The sequence below is a fragment of the Euwallacea similis genome, chromosome 8 (assembly GCF_039881205.1).
Source record: "Euwallacea similis isolate ESF13 chromosome 8, ESF131.1, whole genome shotgun sequence".
NCBI lineage: Eukaryota > Metazoa > Arthropoda > Insecta > Coleoptera > Curculionidae > Euwallacea > Euwallacea similis.
In genome coordinates this window covers 4,028,252-4,048,253 of record NC_089616.1, presented here as the reverse complement: position 1 = coordinate 4,048,253, position 20,002 = coordinate 4,028,252, and the positions used below count along the sequence as shown (strand labels likewise).

Below are 20,002 nucleotides of genomic sequence, written 5' to 3'. Positions count from 1 at the left end.
CTTCCGTTTTGCACAGCGCCCAACAGATTTATTGCTCACCGCTTTTCATGCTTCTCTTTCTCGCAAAGCTGCGTTTACACGCCGCTGCGACGAAGTGAATTATAGACCGTTGTTTGTCCTCGATATTGTTCTTAATTATGCCCAAAAACACCATCTCAAGATACCTTTGAGATCGATTCAAAACACACAAAGCAGAAAATCGCAAATGCTCAGTTTCTGAGATATAGAGAGAGCGTATAAACTTCCAAACAGCTTCACTTTCAGTGGAATTATGCTTAAATATAAAAATGCACCCCTTGATGTGCTCTAAACGATTACTAATGGTCCATTCAGAAGCCCATCCGACGACGTTTAGGGCATAAAGAAGCTTTATAGATGTCGTATAGGGAAGAAAAATCTAATATTCATTTAAAGCCTGGAATGGTGGAATGATGGAGTAATATGGAGGCGACACACGAGGGAGGGAATAATTGCTTCCAGACCAGATGGAGATTAGATTGAATCCAGACAAAATCATCCGTTTTCCAACCCGGTTTTGTAAAACAATACGAAAGTTTTAAGCTCCAGCTCTGGCTCGTCTTAAGGGAAATGGGCAAAGTCTGGAAATTCAGAATCCCCACGTTCCAAGAAAGATAACGTCCGGATCTAGGATCTCGGAGTTGCATACATTTCGATAAGATCGTTCTGTGCAGCTAAATTATGACCCATTTCAGGCCAAAATAACATCTCTTTAAATGCAAATAATCTCGACAGATGCAAGACGAAATCATTCGTTCACACCCCTATCTTGGCACCTTAACAATGGACAAATATTTCCATCCCAACAACTCTGATCAATAAATGAGTTATGTTTCGCGCCATTATTGGCATGTAGCAGTCAGAAGAACCATTTTGACCCATCGGAAACAATATAAATTCAAAAGGGTCGCCGAGGGTTAGGCAAAGGTGATACGGTTTCGGGGGCATGTATACCGGGGCCCTTAAATCATTTTTGACGTTTCGAAAGTGTCCGGCGGCTTTGTTAAAGTTAAGTGGATCCTGATTACTTCCAAAGTTCGAATCTTTGTTGGTTAGAAGCAGATGGCCGATTTATGGGTGGTCAGGTGGGGGGGGAAGATTTAGATTTGAAATTGGACTCGTAGCTCAAGGTGGCAAAAAAGCTAAAAATTATTCGATCCCCTTAAAATTTCATCGTTCGGGAGTTCCATGACATTGATGGAAGACAGAGGGACGTTGTTAATTTTCGGAATTCAAAGCCGCGTTTTACTCTCGAGAATCGCGAAAATCCACAGGAAATATTGAAGTTCGTGACGGCTCAAAACATTCGCATTTTCCGATTTCAACGAGGATCGTACGAATTGCGACTAGATGCGAAACTTTTAAAGATTATTCAAGCCGAACTGCATGTGACGCGTCTCGCTCTTCACGTTCTGCGGGCGTGATCAGCAGTGCTTCAGGCCCAGTTTTTGTCCAGATCTTGAGGCTTTCAGGCCGCACGGTCTTCTCCCATGTTTTCCTAGTAGCGCTGCGTCTGTTTAAAGCTACTTATGCTTATAAAATCTCCCTAAAAAACCCATTAGCCGCAAATGGCATATTTTCGCAAGTGGCTCTTAAAATAATTAAATTCCGTCCATTCTCATCGCCGTTTTTGCCAACACTTGTTTTCTTTCATCTTGTAATTAAACAACAGTTTTTGCCAGTTAGAACGTTCCTGCTCTGAATTCATAATTCCTAGTTTTATTATGGTAATGCCATAACGAGGACGTATTCATAGAGGCTTTGCAGCTCATTTTCGATGAATTTTAAATTGCAAATTTCGATCGGAATCTCGGCAACCGCACAAGAGTGAGCCCACAAGAAATCTTGCGAGGTTATGGCTGCCTGGCAAGGGGAAGATATTTATCTATACTCACGTCGTCATTTTGTTTAGGTTAATTAGCCAGAAACCGAGTGCCCAGAAGATAAACTTCCATAGGTTGCTCACCTGAAAACAAATGAAATGCATTAGTGTCCTGTCAGATTTCGCATTCGCACTATAATTACTGCCCCTGATAAATGGGTATACGGGAGCTCAATTTAATTTTTTGCCGATTAATTCCGAACGATGAGATAAGGATGATGCGATTAATTTTTGGTTATTTCGTCGTAAATAGTTGCACGGGAGTTTCGACCTTTCTCGCGCACAAAAGAACTTTAATACAAAGGAGCCAGCTTTCTCTAAACTTAACAGCAATAATTCACTCTTCATAAAGTACCGTTAAAGAAATCTCTCTTCACTCGAAACGCACTGGAAATCCCTTTGAAATAGGTGCGAACCTGCAACTTTCTAAATCCTAAAAAAGTACCCTTTGTCGGTTTAGGCATGCGAGAGCGACGATTGAAAAGGGTCACTTTTTTTCTCTCCCTGTTTTGTCCCTTTTTTTTAATGCCCCGTTCCAGGTAAAGCCACGCCACTGAAGCAAAGCTAAAAGAAGAACGGAACAGCTTTCAGCATCGACTCGCACACATGTTAGAGGAATGCACGAGGCCGACGTCTTCTTCATGCTACAACCGCCAGATGCCTATGGAGATATCATACCCGGTGGACATGGAATGACAACTGCTTATGGGTTCTAAATCAAATGTGTCATGGGTTGAAAGAACAAAGGGAATGCCGGCTGTCAATTGTCACTTCGAGTGAAGAGTTCCGGGCTGAAGAGACGTCTCTACTGTTTCTGCATGGTTTTGTCAACGATGGAATGGAATGGGTCAGCTTCGATCCGAGGCTGGTTTGGATTTCTCGAAAATTTCACGTCAAGCGGATTGGGTGAAAATGACCTAGAAGTCAATCGTCACAAAATCCTCACTCCAGGTTACTCAATTTCTATGGCACATTAGATGAGCTGTGACGTAGAAACACTACTAAATTTGCTTACGCCAACAGGCAAAAACATTAGCTTTTCGGTGTGGAAATGGTCCAATTTTCAAAACGACTGAACCTGCCAAGGAAAACTTCCTAGAGAAACAAATTCAAGAATTTTCAATTTTTATACATAAATACTTTTGCGAATATTCAGGGAGGTCCGATGGATCACTGCAACACTTCCAGAGGGTTGGAGGGGAAGAAAACGTAATTTTGGGTAGTTTTGTCAATACAATTACATTGACAGAATCTAACGGTTTTGTTCGTACACATCGATTTGTTAAAGAAAATATTCAATTTTCGCCATCAAAGAAATGTATTATAAATATACGTATTTACCTATAGATCTTTCAAAGAATATACAGAGTCTAACATATCACGGAGATATTTTAAGGAGCGACAGTATTCTGCAAAAATTTTAAAAAAATTATACTGGACCTATAGCAAAAACGTATCATTTTTGATACGCAGGGTCGCAAACTTTTACTATTCTTCCCATATTTTGCATTTTCCTCACGTGTGACTTGAGTTTTGAAATTTCGCACACCAATTTTCTTCAAAACTCTCTACAAGCGTGAAAATCATTGGTAGCCATCTACAGAGTGTTATGTTTTTTTGGATCATTTACTGTTTTATTTTTTGTATCTCTTTTGGAGCACCCTGTATGACTTCTGATATCAAATTTAAGTTCCTTTCCGTTTTCGCAGAATTTGCAAAAAAGCCTATTGACGCGATTTAAGAATGTAAAGGAAGCAAGGAAAGAAGTGATCATTCGGCCCAGTTATCGACTGTCTGAAACATTGAATTAAATTTCTTGAAATAAAAATGAATCTAAACAAAAACAAAATTATAAAACGTGAGGAAAAATAGGAAACTTCGCCACCCTGTATGTCGAAAATGGTGCGTTGTTGATCATAATTCTATGAGCATTTTTTAATAATTTTACAGAGTGCTATCGCTCCACGAAATATCTCCATGGTGATGTTACAACCTGTATAACAAAACCATTCAATAAATTTGGCAAAAACATTTCACATTCATACAACAGTTTTGCGCGTTCTATTGGTTAAAATGACGTGTGTAAGATAGTGTAAACAATTTTTTCGTCACACCATACAGATGAGTAACACGTTATTTATATACTCGCACTGTCGATCCACGTGTTTTCGTCAGTTTCATGCAAATTGCCCAAACGAAAAGAACTTAGTTGCGATATAAAGTTTACGTATGCAGCGAAAGTGGCCAAAAGTCTCGACCTTCAGAATTTTGGAATTTATCTTCGGATAATGGAGGCTACGACAACTCGCAAACAACAGCCGAGAACTTCCTCCACATGTTCCTTCAGCTATAGGTAATGGAATTAATTAACGGAAATAATATTTCGAACCCCTTGCCGGTTTCTCTTTCTTAGCTGCGTGCGGGGAAGCGGGCTTGTTCTCGTTGGGATTTCAGTGTTAATAAGAGCAATATTTTCAGCATTTCCTCTGGATCGATTTGGACAAAGAGACGGAAAAAGCTGGCAACGCAGCCCCCAAAGAACGCCCCTAAACAAAATTTCAGCAATTTAAAATTCCCGATCTCCCGGGGCAATAAAATCAAAGCCCGGCCATTATATCGGTTTTACCTGTAATTTATCAGCAGCCATATTTAACCGCGACCAGTACATCAATTAAATATTGACATATTGCGTTTGGTTCCCGCATAAACATAATGTAAATTTATGCAGTTGCACATTTTGCCACCAGAGCTCGGTCTATTAATATCATTATCCTGATTAGCTTGTAAACCTGCTAATTTCGACCCGATAGATCCCGGTTAGTGGAAGATCTTGAGCACCAACAACAAACTTCATTTTTATAAAAGCGGACGTAAATCATGCCCGCGAGCAATCTCCATCGATAAAAAGGGTGAGCAACTTTCCAATAAGAGGGTCCTATAATGTAGGCATTCTATTACTTTGATTTACTAATGCGACAAAGTCGATTTATGGCCGATGCTGCTCAAATAAAAACCATTTCTCTGCGGAGTTGTCGTTTTCCCGATTGAAGCAGTTAGGAATAAGTTTTTCATATAAGGCGTGGTCTGTTTGGATCTATAAATCGATATCGCATATGACAAGCGCTTTATTTGGAAGCGTATGGGAGAGATTTCCTGGGTGGTAGGAATTTCTAAAGAAGTTCGTTTCATTGAGGCATTCTTGGGCTTAATTTAGAGGGACCGTAAATTAAAACTGAGGGTAGCCGAAGCGATACTCTAGACTTCTAGACCATATTAAGCTAGCTAGTAACTCAAGCTGCGGTTTCGAGGCATGAGTTGCACAGTTTCTAGCAACAGCGGTCGACAACTCCAGCGCTATTAAATACAAGGGCTCGCCTGCTAATTTACTGCGATGTTTCTCTCTAATAAAGCAAGTGCTACATGAGAGCATAGTGTGTATAATTTACGGATATTCTGTTTTATTAAAGAGGAGTTCCCTCCCTGTTCGTGTTATCTTAAAAAAAGCAAAGGGAGGAGTGGAGGTCAGATAACAATACTGTTTGCCGTATCCTCGCGATGTTTTCCAGGAGTAACCTAAAGTCCTCAATAAGCCCACCTATAAATGCACCCCGCCAATAATAATTCCAATAGAACTCCCCTCAAACTTCCGAGTTCAGATATTAAATACGACATGAATTTTAAACGATTTCTCCCCATTTCGAAGCCAATATATCCCAAAGCCCTTTAGTCTTCTTTATGACTTTCTAAAGTATGGGATTTTTGGAAATACTACCCCGATAGACAAAGCTATATTGCCTGTCGTCCGATATTAGAGTCCCAAATGCTGACAAACTGCCTTCAGTAACTTTTAATATCGGAACCGTAAACCGTCATTTCGAGATTTGCCGAACCACTGCGAAGCTCTGATTAATGTCCCTCGTGGTCTTAGAATCCTTTTTAAATTTGTCTATAGCCTGAAACAATGGATAAAACGAGCATGGTGGCAATAATCTCTCCCCATTAACAACTGGCACTTAATCCAGAGCCACTATTCCCTGACCGGATGAAATACGATCGGAATTGCGCTTGATCCTCGAGGTCAAAGAACAATACATTCCAAATCTATGAGCTGTGCATAGAGTTCGGCGCTAGAATTTACAGTAATTAACTCCCCAATGGCTCGACTATGTTAAGCTGGGATATATTTTGGAGATGGCTTCGCTTTAACCAATAAAAGAACCGTCTGACAAATAATGGGGATTGGGAGGTTGGTTTCGAGATAATACGGAAACTTCAGTAATGATCTGAAATTCGAATTTCATTCTTCATTCAGGATTGAAAACTCTCAAGCGACTGGTTTTTGCAATAGAAAATATACGCGCCAGAAACGTTTCAGTTTCTTATAATCGCACGCAAAGATAATGAACAGGAAGGACGTGTGCGTTTTGCTGCAAGTGGCTAACGGACCGATCAGACTTAAGTCTACTTTCCTTAAATATTTCTAATTTTATTATTTTTCTTTATTTCCTCGTTTTCAAATCAGAGATTTTTCCATTTTTTTTTTGCGGAAAATGTTTATTATTAAAAAAATCTAAAACTCCAGATACATCGACAAACATGATCTACTGCATCTCAAAGATCAGACTTATTGAATTGTCTTTCCTTTTTTGCTTTATAAATATCTCAACATTTTCTTATTATCAAAACTACAAAGCTCATCGTAAAAGCTGTTAGTAAATTTCAACGTATATTATGCGGGTCCGTGATGGAGTCAGCTATCTAATAGGATCTAAAATTAGCCCTTGTAGGTCCCACTGGCCTGAGAATTTTAGCCATGCTCCCATGAAGCCTGTATATACAGCATTTGTGAAAAGTATCGCAACACGTTTATAACTTTCATAAACCCGATATTTATTAGTTAATAGAAAAAAATGTTTAAACACGTATAATTTCATCTTAAAAAAGCCATTTAATGCATTATTTTCGAAATTCAAAAGTTTCACCCCTATCTAGCTACCCCTACTAACTTTTTCTTTTCAAATAGAAAGATACCCATTGTAGTATATCAAATTAAAGGTAATTCAATAAGAGATAGAACGGTATAGTCAGAACGTAAAGGGGATTTACAGTTTCCTGAAAAAAATAGAACAAAGTCCATATCCTACAAATATTAAAAGTTTTTATCTTTGCTCCTTAGATAGGCAATCCATTTTTATTTCACTTTGAAAGACAGAGAAAAAATGACAATAAGACGTAAAAATTCCAAATGGTCTGCAATGTAAACAATTTTGTAGATACAACATATTTTGATTTTCATAAAATTCATAAGTAGTTGTTCAGTTGTTAGGCATCTACCACAGTTAAAATATTTAAAAAAATATCTTTTATCTAAGAAGCAAAGAATTTAAATTTTAATCTTTTGGGGTATGGAGATCGCAAAAGAATTTACGAAGAGATGTGTCTCATATTTAATGAGAGATATTCAGATCGACTTGTTGATGGAAGTGTAGTTTGTTGAATTAATAAAAAATTTCAACAAACTAGAAGTGTGAAAGCTGCTCCAAAATGTGGAAGATCTCAAACAAGAACTGGTGGCGATAAAGCACTAGACATTCTTTTATCTATCGATGAACACACCACACCATACAGTCTATTAGCAAACTTGCCAATGAGTTTAATGTATCAGCAAAATCAATAAGTAATTTTTTAAAACAACAAAAATTTCATCCATTCAAAATTTCCTTTACACAAGAGTTGACGTCTGAAAAATTTGATCACAGGATGGAATCTTGTGAATTGATGCAAGAAAAAAGCATTCAATTTAATTGGCTCTGTTTTAGAATTTTATTTTCGGATGAAGCAACGTTTTGCTTAAATGGATCTATTCATCGACATAATTGTCGCTACTTGTCTACAAACAATCCTCATTGGATGCAAACTCTGCATACACAACATCCGCAAAAACTCAATATATGGATAGGCACAATCGGCCACCAATTCATCGGCTCATTTTTCATACAGCTAAATCAACGCATCATTCTTGCATTTATTGCAAAACGAAATAGCTTCGTCAATTGTCGCAATTTTTCCTGGAGAAAATGGGGAACAAGTAGCCAATAATATTTGGTTCCAACAAGATGGTGCACCATAACATTATGCTATGGCTGTGAGCGAGTATCTTAATGAGAGTTTCACTAGGAGATGGATCGGTAGAAGAGACGCAATAGAATGGCCGCCTCGATCTCCAGATTTTACACCCGTAATTTTTTTTGTTGAGGTTACTTTAAAGGTTCCTTTTACAAAAATAAGCGATACAATTTAGATGATTTACGTCTTAGAATTCAAGTAGCGTAAGAATTAATAGCAGAAACAATACTGGATAATTACATAAAAGGGTTCGAGGAACGACCATTGACCATTGCCAAATTGTTACTGGAGCCCAATTTAATCATTTATTGTAGAAATTTCAATTTTGTTTGATGTAATAGTGAATTACTTTATTGTGTATCTAATAATTGTATGTTTTAAAGAAACTGTAGATCCAATTTTAGTTTTGAGCATGCCGTTGTATCTCTTATTTAATTACCTTTAATTTGATATATTACAATGAGTACCATTTGAAAATAAAAAGTTAGTAGGGGTAACTCGATAGGGGTGAAAAATTTCTATATCGAAAATAATTCATTAAATGCTTTTTTTCAATAAAATTATACGTGTTTAAGCATTTTTAGAAAATATCAAGTTTCCGAAAGTTATAAACGTGTTGCAATACTTTTTGCAAGCGCTATATAGGCCGCAATAGTCCAAACTATAACTACTTTTAGCCAGAATTTTATCAAGAATTCGTATGTATGTTATGCAGTTTTTTAACGATGTGCCTTTGGAAAGTGGCGACCAGGGCAGGCGAACAGCTCCGGCTTGTCCTTCCAATTCTATCTCATTAGCGAAGGAAATGGCTCTGACAGCAGCCCGGAGACCTGTCGTGTAGGGACCGTATATAGAACTGGTTGACTTGGTTGCAGGGTCTGGTCACAGAGACCAGTGTCGCACCTTTAGTTTTACACCTCCAGTCGAACGAACCAGATTAAAAAACTTCTTCTGTAATATCCGAAATACCGACCAAACGTATCTACTCGAGAATTTTATAGCGATTATAGGAGATTGAAAAATGAATGATCTGTGGCTGAAAGTGGTTCCGCATGAGGACGCCTCTGTGCTTATTACATTAACCAGTCTCGAGATGCTATACTTCACGGGTATTCGATAAGGTTATCCGGGACTGTTAAGGTGCTGGGAACAACCGTTATTGAGTAATATAATGCAACAATTAGCAAAATCACCTACTTAAAAACTCGCTAAGAAGAGTTGTCGTCGATGGCTACCGAAATCGATTGTCGGTGCGAAATATGGCCCATTGAGTGGCGGCCATGAAAGCATATTCTTCGATATTTCTTAATGCCGATGGCGGGGAAGAAAAACGGTCCTGCCCAACCATCAGAAAATTTTAATTAGTTTCCGTGAGGACTTGTCGGGATTTGCCGAACGATTTGAGACAAAAAGAAGTTCCTTTTGTGTTGGATAATGAAAGTAGACCGACACAGACGGCGACGGTGCAAAAAGCTCGGTTTGCAAGCCAATCAGTTCAGGCCGGTGATACATTTTTCATATCGGACCTTGTCAAGATTCTGGCGGCATTCGAGCTCTTTATACTTCTCGAAACGGGTTTAATCGCCATTAGAAGACCCACATGAAGCACGCCGCTTTTTACTTCAAAAAAGCTGCCATTATGAAAACTATGAAAAAGTCTCACTGAGGATAACGAGGTGTTGTTGCGATAGGCAAAATGCCATAAATTGCTAGACTAGGTTAAGTCAACGGCACTCCGCAAGATTTCCGTATAAACAGCCAAAGGCCGAAGAAGGAATTTTAGTTCTTTAGTTGCTCCCTGCGTTTCGACGAACTCCCTAACGGTACCGGCTTCTTCAATGCCTTTTTAATTAGTTAATTAATTTATCCTCGCTTTTTGCCTCTCTTCCACCCGAAACACGTTCATTCCACCAATCAGGCTTAGGCTGTCGACGGCCTGAAAAAGGAAGTGTAACAAATGGCACTTGGGCGAGAAAAAATCATCATGGAGATATAAAACACACGGGCTCACGCGGAGTTATAGAGTTATGAAGTGCCACGTAACGTACAGGAAAAGCGTTGTTTTATGCAAGTTTGGTCCGCACACCCGGTGGAAGGTTTATGGCGCGCATGGACTTATTTTTTCTAAACGCAATCGATACGATTTTGCTGGCCAGAGAACCGAGAACGTGCTACAATAATGAAATATAAATACAAGAGAGAACTGTTGGGAAATTTAACACCACATTCAACACTGTTTTCATAGAGTTTCTGCTGCGCGGGTTCGGCTATTAACCGGTTTTGTTAAGCGAGGTTCGAAATTCGAGAAAAGGCACTCGTTGAGTTATGAGTGTGCGATCTCACTTAGAAGTCAATTTCAAATAAAACAAATCATTGATTTACAAAATGCGCTTTTTGCTTTCACAGAAGTTCTGCGTTAATTGAGGTCAAGAAGTGGTGTGTGATTCGACGGACTCTAATGAGACAGCGCCCGCAAAAAAGCTATAAATTCCAGAACAACGATGAGCAAGGAAGATATGCGTGATTTGTTGGCTGACTAGCTGACTGATCAGACTTGAGTCTGTGTTACCTCAAAATTGCCTTTTCATTTTTGATTGAAAAATTATTCAAAATTTTTGTGGAAAAAATCTGTTATTAGAAAAACTCTGCAACTCCACCGCAAGGATGCACAGAGATGCGTGATCTACGACATCTGACCGATCAGAGGTTTTTTTTCTTTTTTTGACGTAAAAACGACAAAAGTAGGGAGCTCATAAAAACGGCTTAAGCTTTTACTGAATTTGAATTCATTACACGCGGCTCCCTAGCAGAGTAGGCTGCTTGACACCACCTAAACTCAGCTCCTGTAATTCCGAGTGGTCTGAAAAGCTTAGCCACTCCTCCGCATTAAACATGTGCCTCATGTCCAAACATGACTTTTCCGTGACCCATCACATCCCAATGTGACCCCAAAAATTACAGCCACACTAACAACCAATGAAAATATCGCATTAAATACGGCAATAAATTATTGCACGTCTAATGGCTTTCAACACATTCCGCATTGCTACTTTATGTTTCTTCGATTTACATATAAAAATTACTACCTACTATGTTGCAAGATTGCCTTACAAGGTTTCCAGTTGCAAAGTCCATATCACAACATTTTCCCATGGTAATCCATCATGCTACTTTTATTATTATAAAACAAAACGTAACGTCTCCATATAAGAAATATTATATGTCTAATTGCTAACTATTGTTAAATTGCTTTTGCTAATTAATTGGCGCATTAAGGAGCTATAAATCGCTTTCCTTATTACGATTATGTATAATTAAGTGGGGTATTGCCGTAATGAAATTTGTGATTTGCTCATTTAACAGGAAATCCCGTAACGATATTAGTGCATCGGTTTTCTAAATTTTTGAAAAAATTATACACTTTTGAACTAAAACGACAAGTCGAATATGAAATTCAAATTTCGCTCTATGCCACAGATCTCCGGCTCTGAAGCGCAGACTCCTCACCTCCTCACTCCGCTCCCACCCCACACACTCAACTCTCGATCCGATCCGAATTAACGATCCTGCGCATCATCCCGGCCATATTGAATCTCCGACAGTGCTGCTCCCTTTGCGGCGATTTTAACCGCAAATTTCGCGTTTTTCCACTAAACACCCCCGATTTTCCACTAACGACGTCTTCTGTGGGTGTCCGCGAAGGTATTCCACCAGGTTTTCTGGGTGAAATGGGTTTGGAAGAGTTAAAAATGGCCGAAAACCGGGGAAATGAGAGACGCGAGTCGATTGCGTAATGGCCGCGGTGTGTTTGAAGCCGGCGTGCAACATGGCCCCAGGTAGCATGTGCAGACCAAAATGGACAGATTGAATGATAGTTGGAAATTTTGTGGGTGTGAATGGGCAGTAATTAGTTGATTTTGAATTTAGGAACAATTTACCATTCACTTAAATGATGAAGCAATAATAAACAGTCCCAAGGTTCACCAAGTAGTGGCACAAACAAAAGGGAGAAGCCAAAGAAACCGCAATAGGAAGATTAGAATCTAACCCATGAACTTTATACGTGTGCATGCAAATATTTATTTATTTATGTATTTATTTCAGTGTGTAAGTTGGCTGGCAGGATAAGTAATGTATTTGCCTGCGTGTACGTAGTCGCATAATTCAAAATGACAACTCTATTTTACTCCGGGTGGATATTGCGATGCAAATTTTTATTCTCTTGTCGAAACGAGTGTTTTATGTGGTAAATATTTATGAGAGAGTGAGGAATGCTGAGTGGTACCATATGGTTCGTTTCAACAATTAGACCCTCCGAAATCTTATGGGAGCGGATTTCCATTTGTTGGAATTTTGAGAATGAATTAAATGATTTCGGTATAAAGAATTTCAGTAGATTCACAGTGGCAAACGAAAGTTTTTTTAGTTATTAGGAAACTGAAAACCTGGTAATGCGCTAGTGGGCATAAGAATGGTATTTTCAATGTTCCGGTAAATCTTCCTTCTGCGTTACGTTTTTAAAGTTATTTGTATTGTGCTGCTACTTAGGGGTGTATACTTTTGAAATATACACTAAAGTATAATCTAAGCGATTCGTGTATAGTAACAACAATAAAAGAAAATTTTAATGCGAACAAAAGTATGGAAACTATAAATTTTATTTGTATAACCAGTGAAACATAACATTTATTTCAAGTTTTATTTAATATTGGGTGGCATATCTGTCTGCCTTATTAACTTCAAGACAACTTTCGTTCATAGAATAAACAAGTTTTCTAAAAATTTCTACAGGACTTTATTTCTATTCTCTTTCCAAAACTTAATATAAAGGACCGAGATTATGATTTATCTTCCGAGGTGTTTCCAACGATATTCGATCGGGTTAAGATCAGGACTCTGCGACGGCCAATCTATTTTAGGGATACAATTTTCTTCAAATCTATTTTTAACAAGCCTTGTTGTATGCTTTGGGTCATTATCTTGTTGAAAACTCCCAAGACAGAGGCATTTCTCACTCAGCAAACCAAAGTGTATGGTTTTGTAAGATGACCTTGTACATGAAACGGTCCACAGTCCCTTCAATTTTAATTAATGGCCCAACCCCAGACGTAGAAACACACCCCGAAACCATAATACCTCCACCGCCATGTTTTACAGTGGGCAACTGATACGTGGGGTTGAGTTTGGCATTCTTTGGACGCCTTACGTATCGAATACCACCACTGCCAAATAACTGAAATTTGCTTTCGTCACTTTACAAAACGGTATTCTATTTTTCTTGCAACCAGCTGATATGGTTGCCAAGGAAATGCAAGTCGTGCCTCCCGATTTTTTTTTTAGAAATTACTGGTTTCTTCACAGCAATCCTGCAACCTTACTTCCTAATAAACCTCCAGCTACCAAGATTCTCCGCACCATCCGATTCGACACTACAATGTTGTTCTTCAGCAAGACATCTTTAAATGTCCATCGAAGTCGATAGTGGTTTTTTCCGACATCTTTCTTATTAATTTCTCAGTATTCTGTGGATACTTTTTAGATCTAATTAGTCTTGGAAAATTACCATTACTACCACCACATTGTACAATTGTGTACCACGTTAACGAAAATGTTTTCATATTGTTGATATTGTTCCTTTGCGGACATTTAAAGCCTTAGATATATGGTATTGCTTCTGTCCAATCTTAGATAAATCAATAACGCGTTGTTTTAGTCCTTGAGACAAATAATGCTTTAGCGTTGTTACTGCTATTGAGCTCAATTGTATACTATGAATATTTCATAACTTTAACTGATATTTACTTGTTATTATAGAGAAATGCAAAAAGTTTACACACTTTTGTCGGCAGTTTAATTTTGTTCTTATGTCGATTCTAAATCAAATTCCAATAAATACTATTATGCCAAGGAAAGAGACAAAGCGTTAAAAGTAGAATCTATTTTATATTTCAAATTGTACTCTTGATTAGCAAATTTAAAAAAAATTAAATTTTTAAAAACTAAAAAAAAGCAATATTTAAAAAGTTTCCATATTTATGGCCACTACTGTATGTTAAAGGGCCTGAAAAAGGAAGAGTTGTACTTCTTGTCCCAAAAAAAGCTTTTACATGTTAACAGTATTCTCAAAAAAGGCACTTTCTAATGTTTGCCTATCTTATATCTTATTACAGGCTCTGAAATTTAATTTTCTTATTATTAGTATTCTATTAAATTTTCCACAATCTTCGCATCCACCTTTCCAAGAAACATGCCCCAAATAAACATTTATCATCAGATATTTCACATTCAAGCTGGAGATCATTTCAAGACCGCAATTTCGGTTCGAGGTTCATTAAAAGAGGAACCACTGCGCTCCTACAATAAAAATTTTTCAAAACCTTCAAAACACTTTGGTTGTATCACTGGGCGTATATAAAACAATATGTAATTTCAAACGTAATCGTGGTCGCTGGAAATGCACGGCAAAATATCTCGAAAACCGTTAGAGAGACGAGTTCCGAATTCATAAAAGTATTGAATTGAAATATATAAATTTTTTTGAACCTCGATAAAACGTAGGTGGTGTCGCCTATCGGCTGGATTGAAATAGATATTTTTAATGCACCCTGTATGTTATGATTTTGTGAAAAATGTTGATAGTGCATTTTGTAGTACTTCACAGCGAAGTAACTGGTGAACTAAAAGGTTACAGCACTTTTCAAAGTAGAATGTTTATGTTAACGAAAACCTCTTACTCTCGCGAGTACAATAAATTCTTTCAAATCTTGGCACTAAAACAATTATCATCCTTCACCAGTATGCATATTTCACAAGTAATTAGCACATACCTCTCGAAAAACACTCTTGGCAGCCCAAATCCGATGCACCCACCATAAATTTAGCACCTCGAGACTTATATCCTCACAAGATCCCAAAAAGCCACTCGACGACGCATTTAGCACCACTCTGTCATATTTATTGGCAAAAACGGGGAAAAAAAATCACACATCACAATTGCATGCAACACAGAAAAATCTACATCATCCTTTAAGTGGTTATTTTCGGACTAACGGGTGTTGCCGACGTCTTCGGGGGTTCTTGTACCGTTTCTGGGGGATAAAAGGGGCCGTAGAGCAATAATAATTAGGCCAACAGGTGAAAGCTTTTTTTATGGGGCAGGAGAAAGTTTGGGTCAGGTTAAAAAGAACCCCATGTTATAAAAGACCGTTACGGGAACCATCGGACTTAAAAGGTTAGTAGTGTAGATGCGTCTGTGGGTGCGATGAGTGATAGTTTTGTGGCTGAAAGCTCAACATAAGGTAGGAATACTTGCAAATGAATTAACATAACACTGAATGAAAGTCTTGGCACTATGTTGTATACTTTTTGCGTGACGCAACCTCGTTAGCACTGTCTGGATGTTATCTAGCAACGTTTAATTCAATTTAAGCACTCATATTAGGAATAAACAGCCAATTCACCATATAATTAAAGCGCCATAAGAGGCGTCGCACATCGCATTATACAATCAGCTTTAATAACATTATTTCATTAAAATTCATATAAATGTGAGCCAGTACTCCCGGTTTGCGTCATATTTACGGCTTTGGTACTATCATCAAGATCGAGCATATATAAGTTATTAGAATCGGTATTTAAAGAGAGGATCAAGTTTAGATCTCGGCGTAGATTGTGCGTGGAAGACTAGGTAATTATTCATGCGTGTGTGCGAGTACGTACATTAAGGCTGAGTTTTATTATCCCGAGGAATAGTTTGTTTTGGTACGAAATTGCGTATTCAAATGATTGAGTTGAGCGACACGTGAAAATTGCTCTGAATAAAGTGCGAATGTCTTCAGGAAAGGTGAAACGACCCAAAATGAGCGCTCGTTTAGTCTTTGGGGACCGGTTGAGAGCTGCATCGGGGAGATTTGGCTGGTGTCTGCAATAAAAAATATGGATTTCCAGACTTGGAGGCTACAGCTCTTTGGTGAGAGTTGATAATGATCGTACTCATAGGCAAATGCTAGGTGTCCCTCGTAGAGATTGAAGTTTTCGCCATCTTCGGTACGAGTCTTGAACAAATAGATTTGAAATGCGCCTCTGCTTATTTCACACTCAATAGATTTAATTTCCACGCTGTGTCCTCTCTTAAAGTGTACATTAATGAGTGGCGAAGCTTGCCCAGAAATACAGTTTTAATATACTGAACGCCGTGCACTATGGTAATGGATTTCACCCTCAGCGATCTGAGTCGGATACACCTCTGGTTATTCTACTATGTAATTAATCAAATTTCAGCAATTTTAAATGCAATTTTGAAGTGAAAATATGCAATAATGCAATAATTTCTCTCTCTCTTTCTCTCTGTCTCTCTTTGATTATTTTACGCACCATGAATTACATTTCAATGTTTTAAATTGCAGCTTAACTTTGCAAAATATGCATAACCGGTAGCGTGTCTGGCCCCTTGCGACATTTTTTTAATTTATACCTGGCAGAAAATGAATTTGAAATAGCTTGGCCCTCGGCAATGTGCTACGCCTCTGGCTAATTTGCGCAGAAATTATCCCGGCATGTTCAAAAAGTTCTCGAAAAATGCTATAATCGGCATTTTAACATGCCCATAAAGACGGTTTTATTATTTTTTAATCATATATTTATTAAAACGATTTAACGCTCTGCAACCTACCTCTAGCATCCATCTGGTTAATTTACTCGTCAGAGTAAATTAAATTGCAGTTTAAGCTTTCGAAATACGTAATAATCAGTGGCGTAACTTGTCCTTAGTTTTTTTTAATCGATTCGACCCTCAGCAATCTGCACCTGTTACAATTTAATTCCTGCCTATTTAAAATGTGGTTTAAGCTCTCAAAACGTGTAACATTGGTGTAACTGGCCCATAAAGGGCCTCGTGGACGGGGGACATGGTCAAATCTAATGTGGACCTATTTGGGGGAAATGTAGAAGGGCTCTTTAGGGAAGGACAGAAGTCTTCTGGACCTTTAAATCTTCAAAAAAACTCCCACTTACCTCTTCCTAATATACATTGGGATTAAGGCTCATTCAGTGAATTCTGCTCAGCCCGCAATTACTATATGTCGTTTCTACCCCCTAATTAAATTCGCTAGTTCTAGACAAATTACCCAATAACCCTTAAGTCTTTTTAGGTGGACTTCAACAGAGACATGCAAAAACAAATAACGGTAATGTAGAGACTTACCTTTATAATAGCCTGAAATCAAAAGAAAAGCAAAAGTTAGAAACATTGAAAGCAAAGCAAACTTAACATTAACAGCATGCCAATAAGCACAAAGCAAAAGAGAAGATATAGAACAGATAACCAACAAAGGCTCAATTCCTTATACATGATGTTGCCTAATAATTGACCGCTTATTGACTGGTGTACTGTGAATGGCAGTAGTATACAAAGGAACTGTGACTTTATTAGTATGCATCCACTTATGTGATACTATTAAAAAAAGGCCGTGATTAATGACTTCTCTTACATCAATACCAGTCAACAGGTTTTTTTGCAACCTGCGCATGATACGGTAAATAAAACTGCAATCCGCACAATATTTATGGGACATGTCGCCAACTGTGATCCTCAACGTTTTATTATGCAACTTTAATATTTTTTATCTGCCCTCTAATCGGCCATTTTATTTAACAAAAAAACCTCTTTATCAATTCCAAGTCTGCTGACTGCGACCAGTATCGAACATTGTTTATGTTATTGCTTGTCTCCTCTGCTAGCAAGTTTGCTGCTGATGAAATTCAATATTGTCTGGGAATTTGCTGTCTGCGTGTAGAAGGGTTTTTAAGGAAGCCTAGTGCTGGCTCCGCCACACCAAATTAAATGAGCCTCTAAGCGCGAAAGAGCCGCGATGCATGTTCGGGATAAAAAAGATTAACATAGCAGGAGTGCAAAGAAGAGTCTGGTTAAAACCCGATAAACAACCTAAGGCTGACAGGCTTTAATTACTGAATCAAACGTGCATTTCTCGGACGGTTGTTAAAGACAATTTCAATTAATTTGCATTCGATATCCTCGTTTTAGTTCGTTGAGGTGGACGCAAATTTAAAGTGCGCCGAATGCATGCGTCTCGAATACGTTTTGATCCCCGCAGGGCCGGACTAAACCCCCACGAGTTCGCCTCTTTTATGAGACAAATCTCACGGTACGGTGCTGTGTAAATTGAAAATCGGGTAGATATAACGCGTGGCTTCAGCTGGTTCTAAAGCTATGCAAATGCGGAATCGGTAGCTGGTTTAATCTTGATCTAGAGGGAGAGACTAGTCGTAAAGTTGTCTACTTGCTCTTTTCGCGAAATTTCTTAGTTACATTAACCTATGCACCCCTGCGAAGAGATAAATTTGCAGGCAAACAATCGTTTAACAACGGAAATGTCCAAAGAGGAGGCAGTCAATTTCTGGAATTCTATATAGAAGGGAAGTAGTAAATAATTGATAAAAGTGAGTCAGATAGGAGAAGAAATTAACTGCGAAATCGCTATAGTTGATAGTGAAGAAGAAAGAACATGAACCAGTGTCGTTATTATCGTTATTGCTTCATTGTCCACTTGGGCCATTCAGGACCAGAATCCTCTCGAACGTTCGTTTTAATTGCTAAATTGCTAGAATACAGCATGCAGAGTGACAGCTATGGAACACTGCAATGCAACAAATAAGAAGTAAATTCAAAAATTCCTTCTGGTTTCTGGAAGTATCTTCTGGAGCAATGGCCAATTTCGAATCTTCCTATTGTCGGAGGCACAAACTCACAAAATTTTCTTAAGGAAGCGATGCCGTAATAAAGCGACCGCTAGAAAATGTTTCAGATATAAACTGGAGTATATGCCAGATAAGATTCCAGGTGTTTTGACTCAGCTAGACGCAAAATGGAGAGGACAATCAAAAATGTTGTAGACTCCAACGGCGTTATACTCCATGGCATAAAATCTTGACCATTCTATGGGATCAGTAAAGAGTGGTTTTGCCACTGGGGAGACCATCAGGAAGAAATACTACGTGTTAGTTAAGGACGGAAATCAGTAATCAAGGGAGCCATTCCCTTGTGAGATGCTGCACATCCAGCTGTGGACAAAAGTATGGAAAAATTTTAAGGAAAATGCTTTTTTGGCGATCGTTCATGTTTTTGTCCTCAAAGTTTATGGATAAGGTAAATGTTGAATTTATCATACGATATTTGCCCTAGCAATGTTGTTCCCAAGGATGTTATTGTTATAACCAATTTTTTGCTGGGCAAAAGCGAAGACAAAATGAAATGAACTTGGTAGGAGGAATTACAATGGAGAAACCATTCATTTCTAAAAAAAATAAGAAGACAAGAAGAATTTTTTCTCGGGAAGATTTGTTTTGATCTCCTTCAAAAGGAGGGCACTGGTCTTTTTAATGATGAAACTTAAATGGAACTTTTGCTTTGGATGGAAAAATTTATATTCGGCAGCCGGCAGGAGCTAGGTTTGATTCTAAGTATCAAAAACCAACAGTAAAACATGGTGGTGATGGTGGTGGTGGTATAATGGTGTAAGAATGTTTTTCGCGATCCGGCTTTGGACCATTGGTCAAAACTGACGGGGTTATTGATCGACTTCTATATAAAGACATTCTCGAGCAACATATCTTAAAATTTGCAGACGAGGAAATGCGTTTAATATGGCGCTTTTAGCATGAAAATATTCATCTCGTCTAGTTTAAAATTGGCTGACAGAACATCAAATTAGTGTCTTAGAGTGGCCGTTTCAATTACCAGATTTAAATCCGATTGAGCATCTATGGGAATACCTAGAAGGCAAAATTAGAAAAATGTGTCCAATCAAGATAAATTGTGGAAAATTCTGCGCGAAGAATGGCTGAAAATTCTCATTTCTATCAGCAGAAATCTAGCCGACTCAAAGCAACGTCTATGTTAAGCCGTTGTAAATTCATAAGGACATGCTACTAGATATTAATTTATTTAATGTTCTGATT

General features: G+C 38.2%; 1 protein-coding gene and 1 long non-coding RNA gene across 3 annotated transcripts in view; one reads left to right on the top strand and one right to left on the bottom strand.

Annotated features, from left to right (window-relative positions):
* The window catches only part of LOC136410195 (uncharacterized), a 90,679-nt gene that overhangs the window by 29,130 nt on the left and 41,547 nt on the right, over positions 1-20,002 (top strand). The window lies entirely within an intron of this gene.
* The window catches only part of LOC136410194 (homeotic protein ultrabithorax-like), a 109,056-nt gene that overhangs the window by 52,779 nt on the left and 36,275 nt on the right, over positions 1-20,002 (bottom strand). The window contains exon 2 of one of the 2 annotated variants that reach the window (XM_066392227.1): positions 17,229-17,240. The exons of the other annotated variant lie outside the window; for it this stretch is intronic. Coding sequence (XP_066248324.1) covers positions 17,229-17,240 — 12 coding nt within the window. The remainder of the gene's footprint in view (positions 1-17,228; positions 17,241-20,002) is intronic. 2 annotated transcript variants of the gene reach the window in all.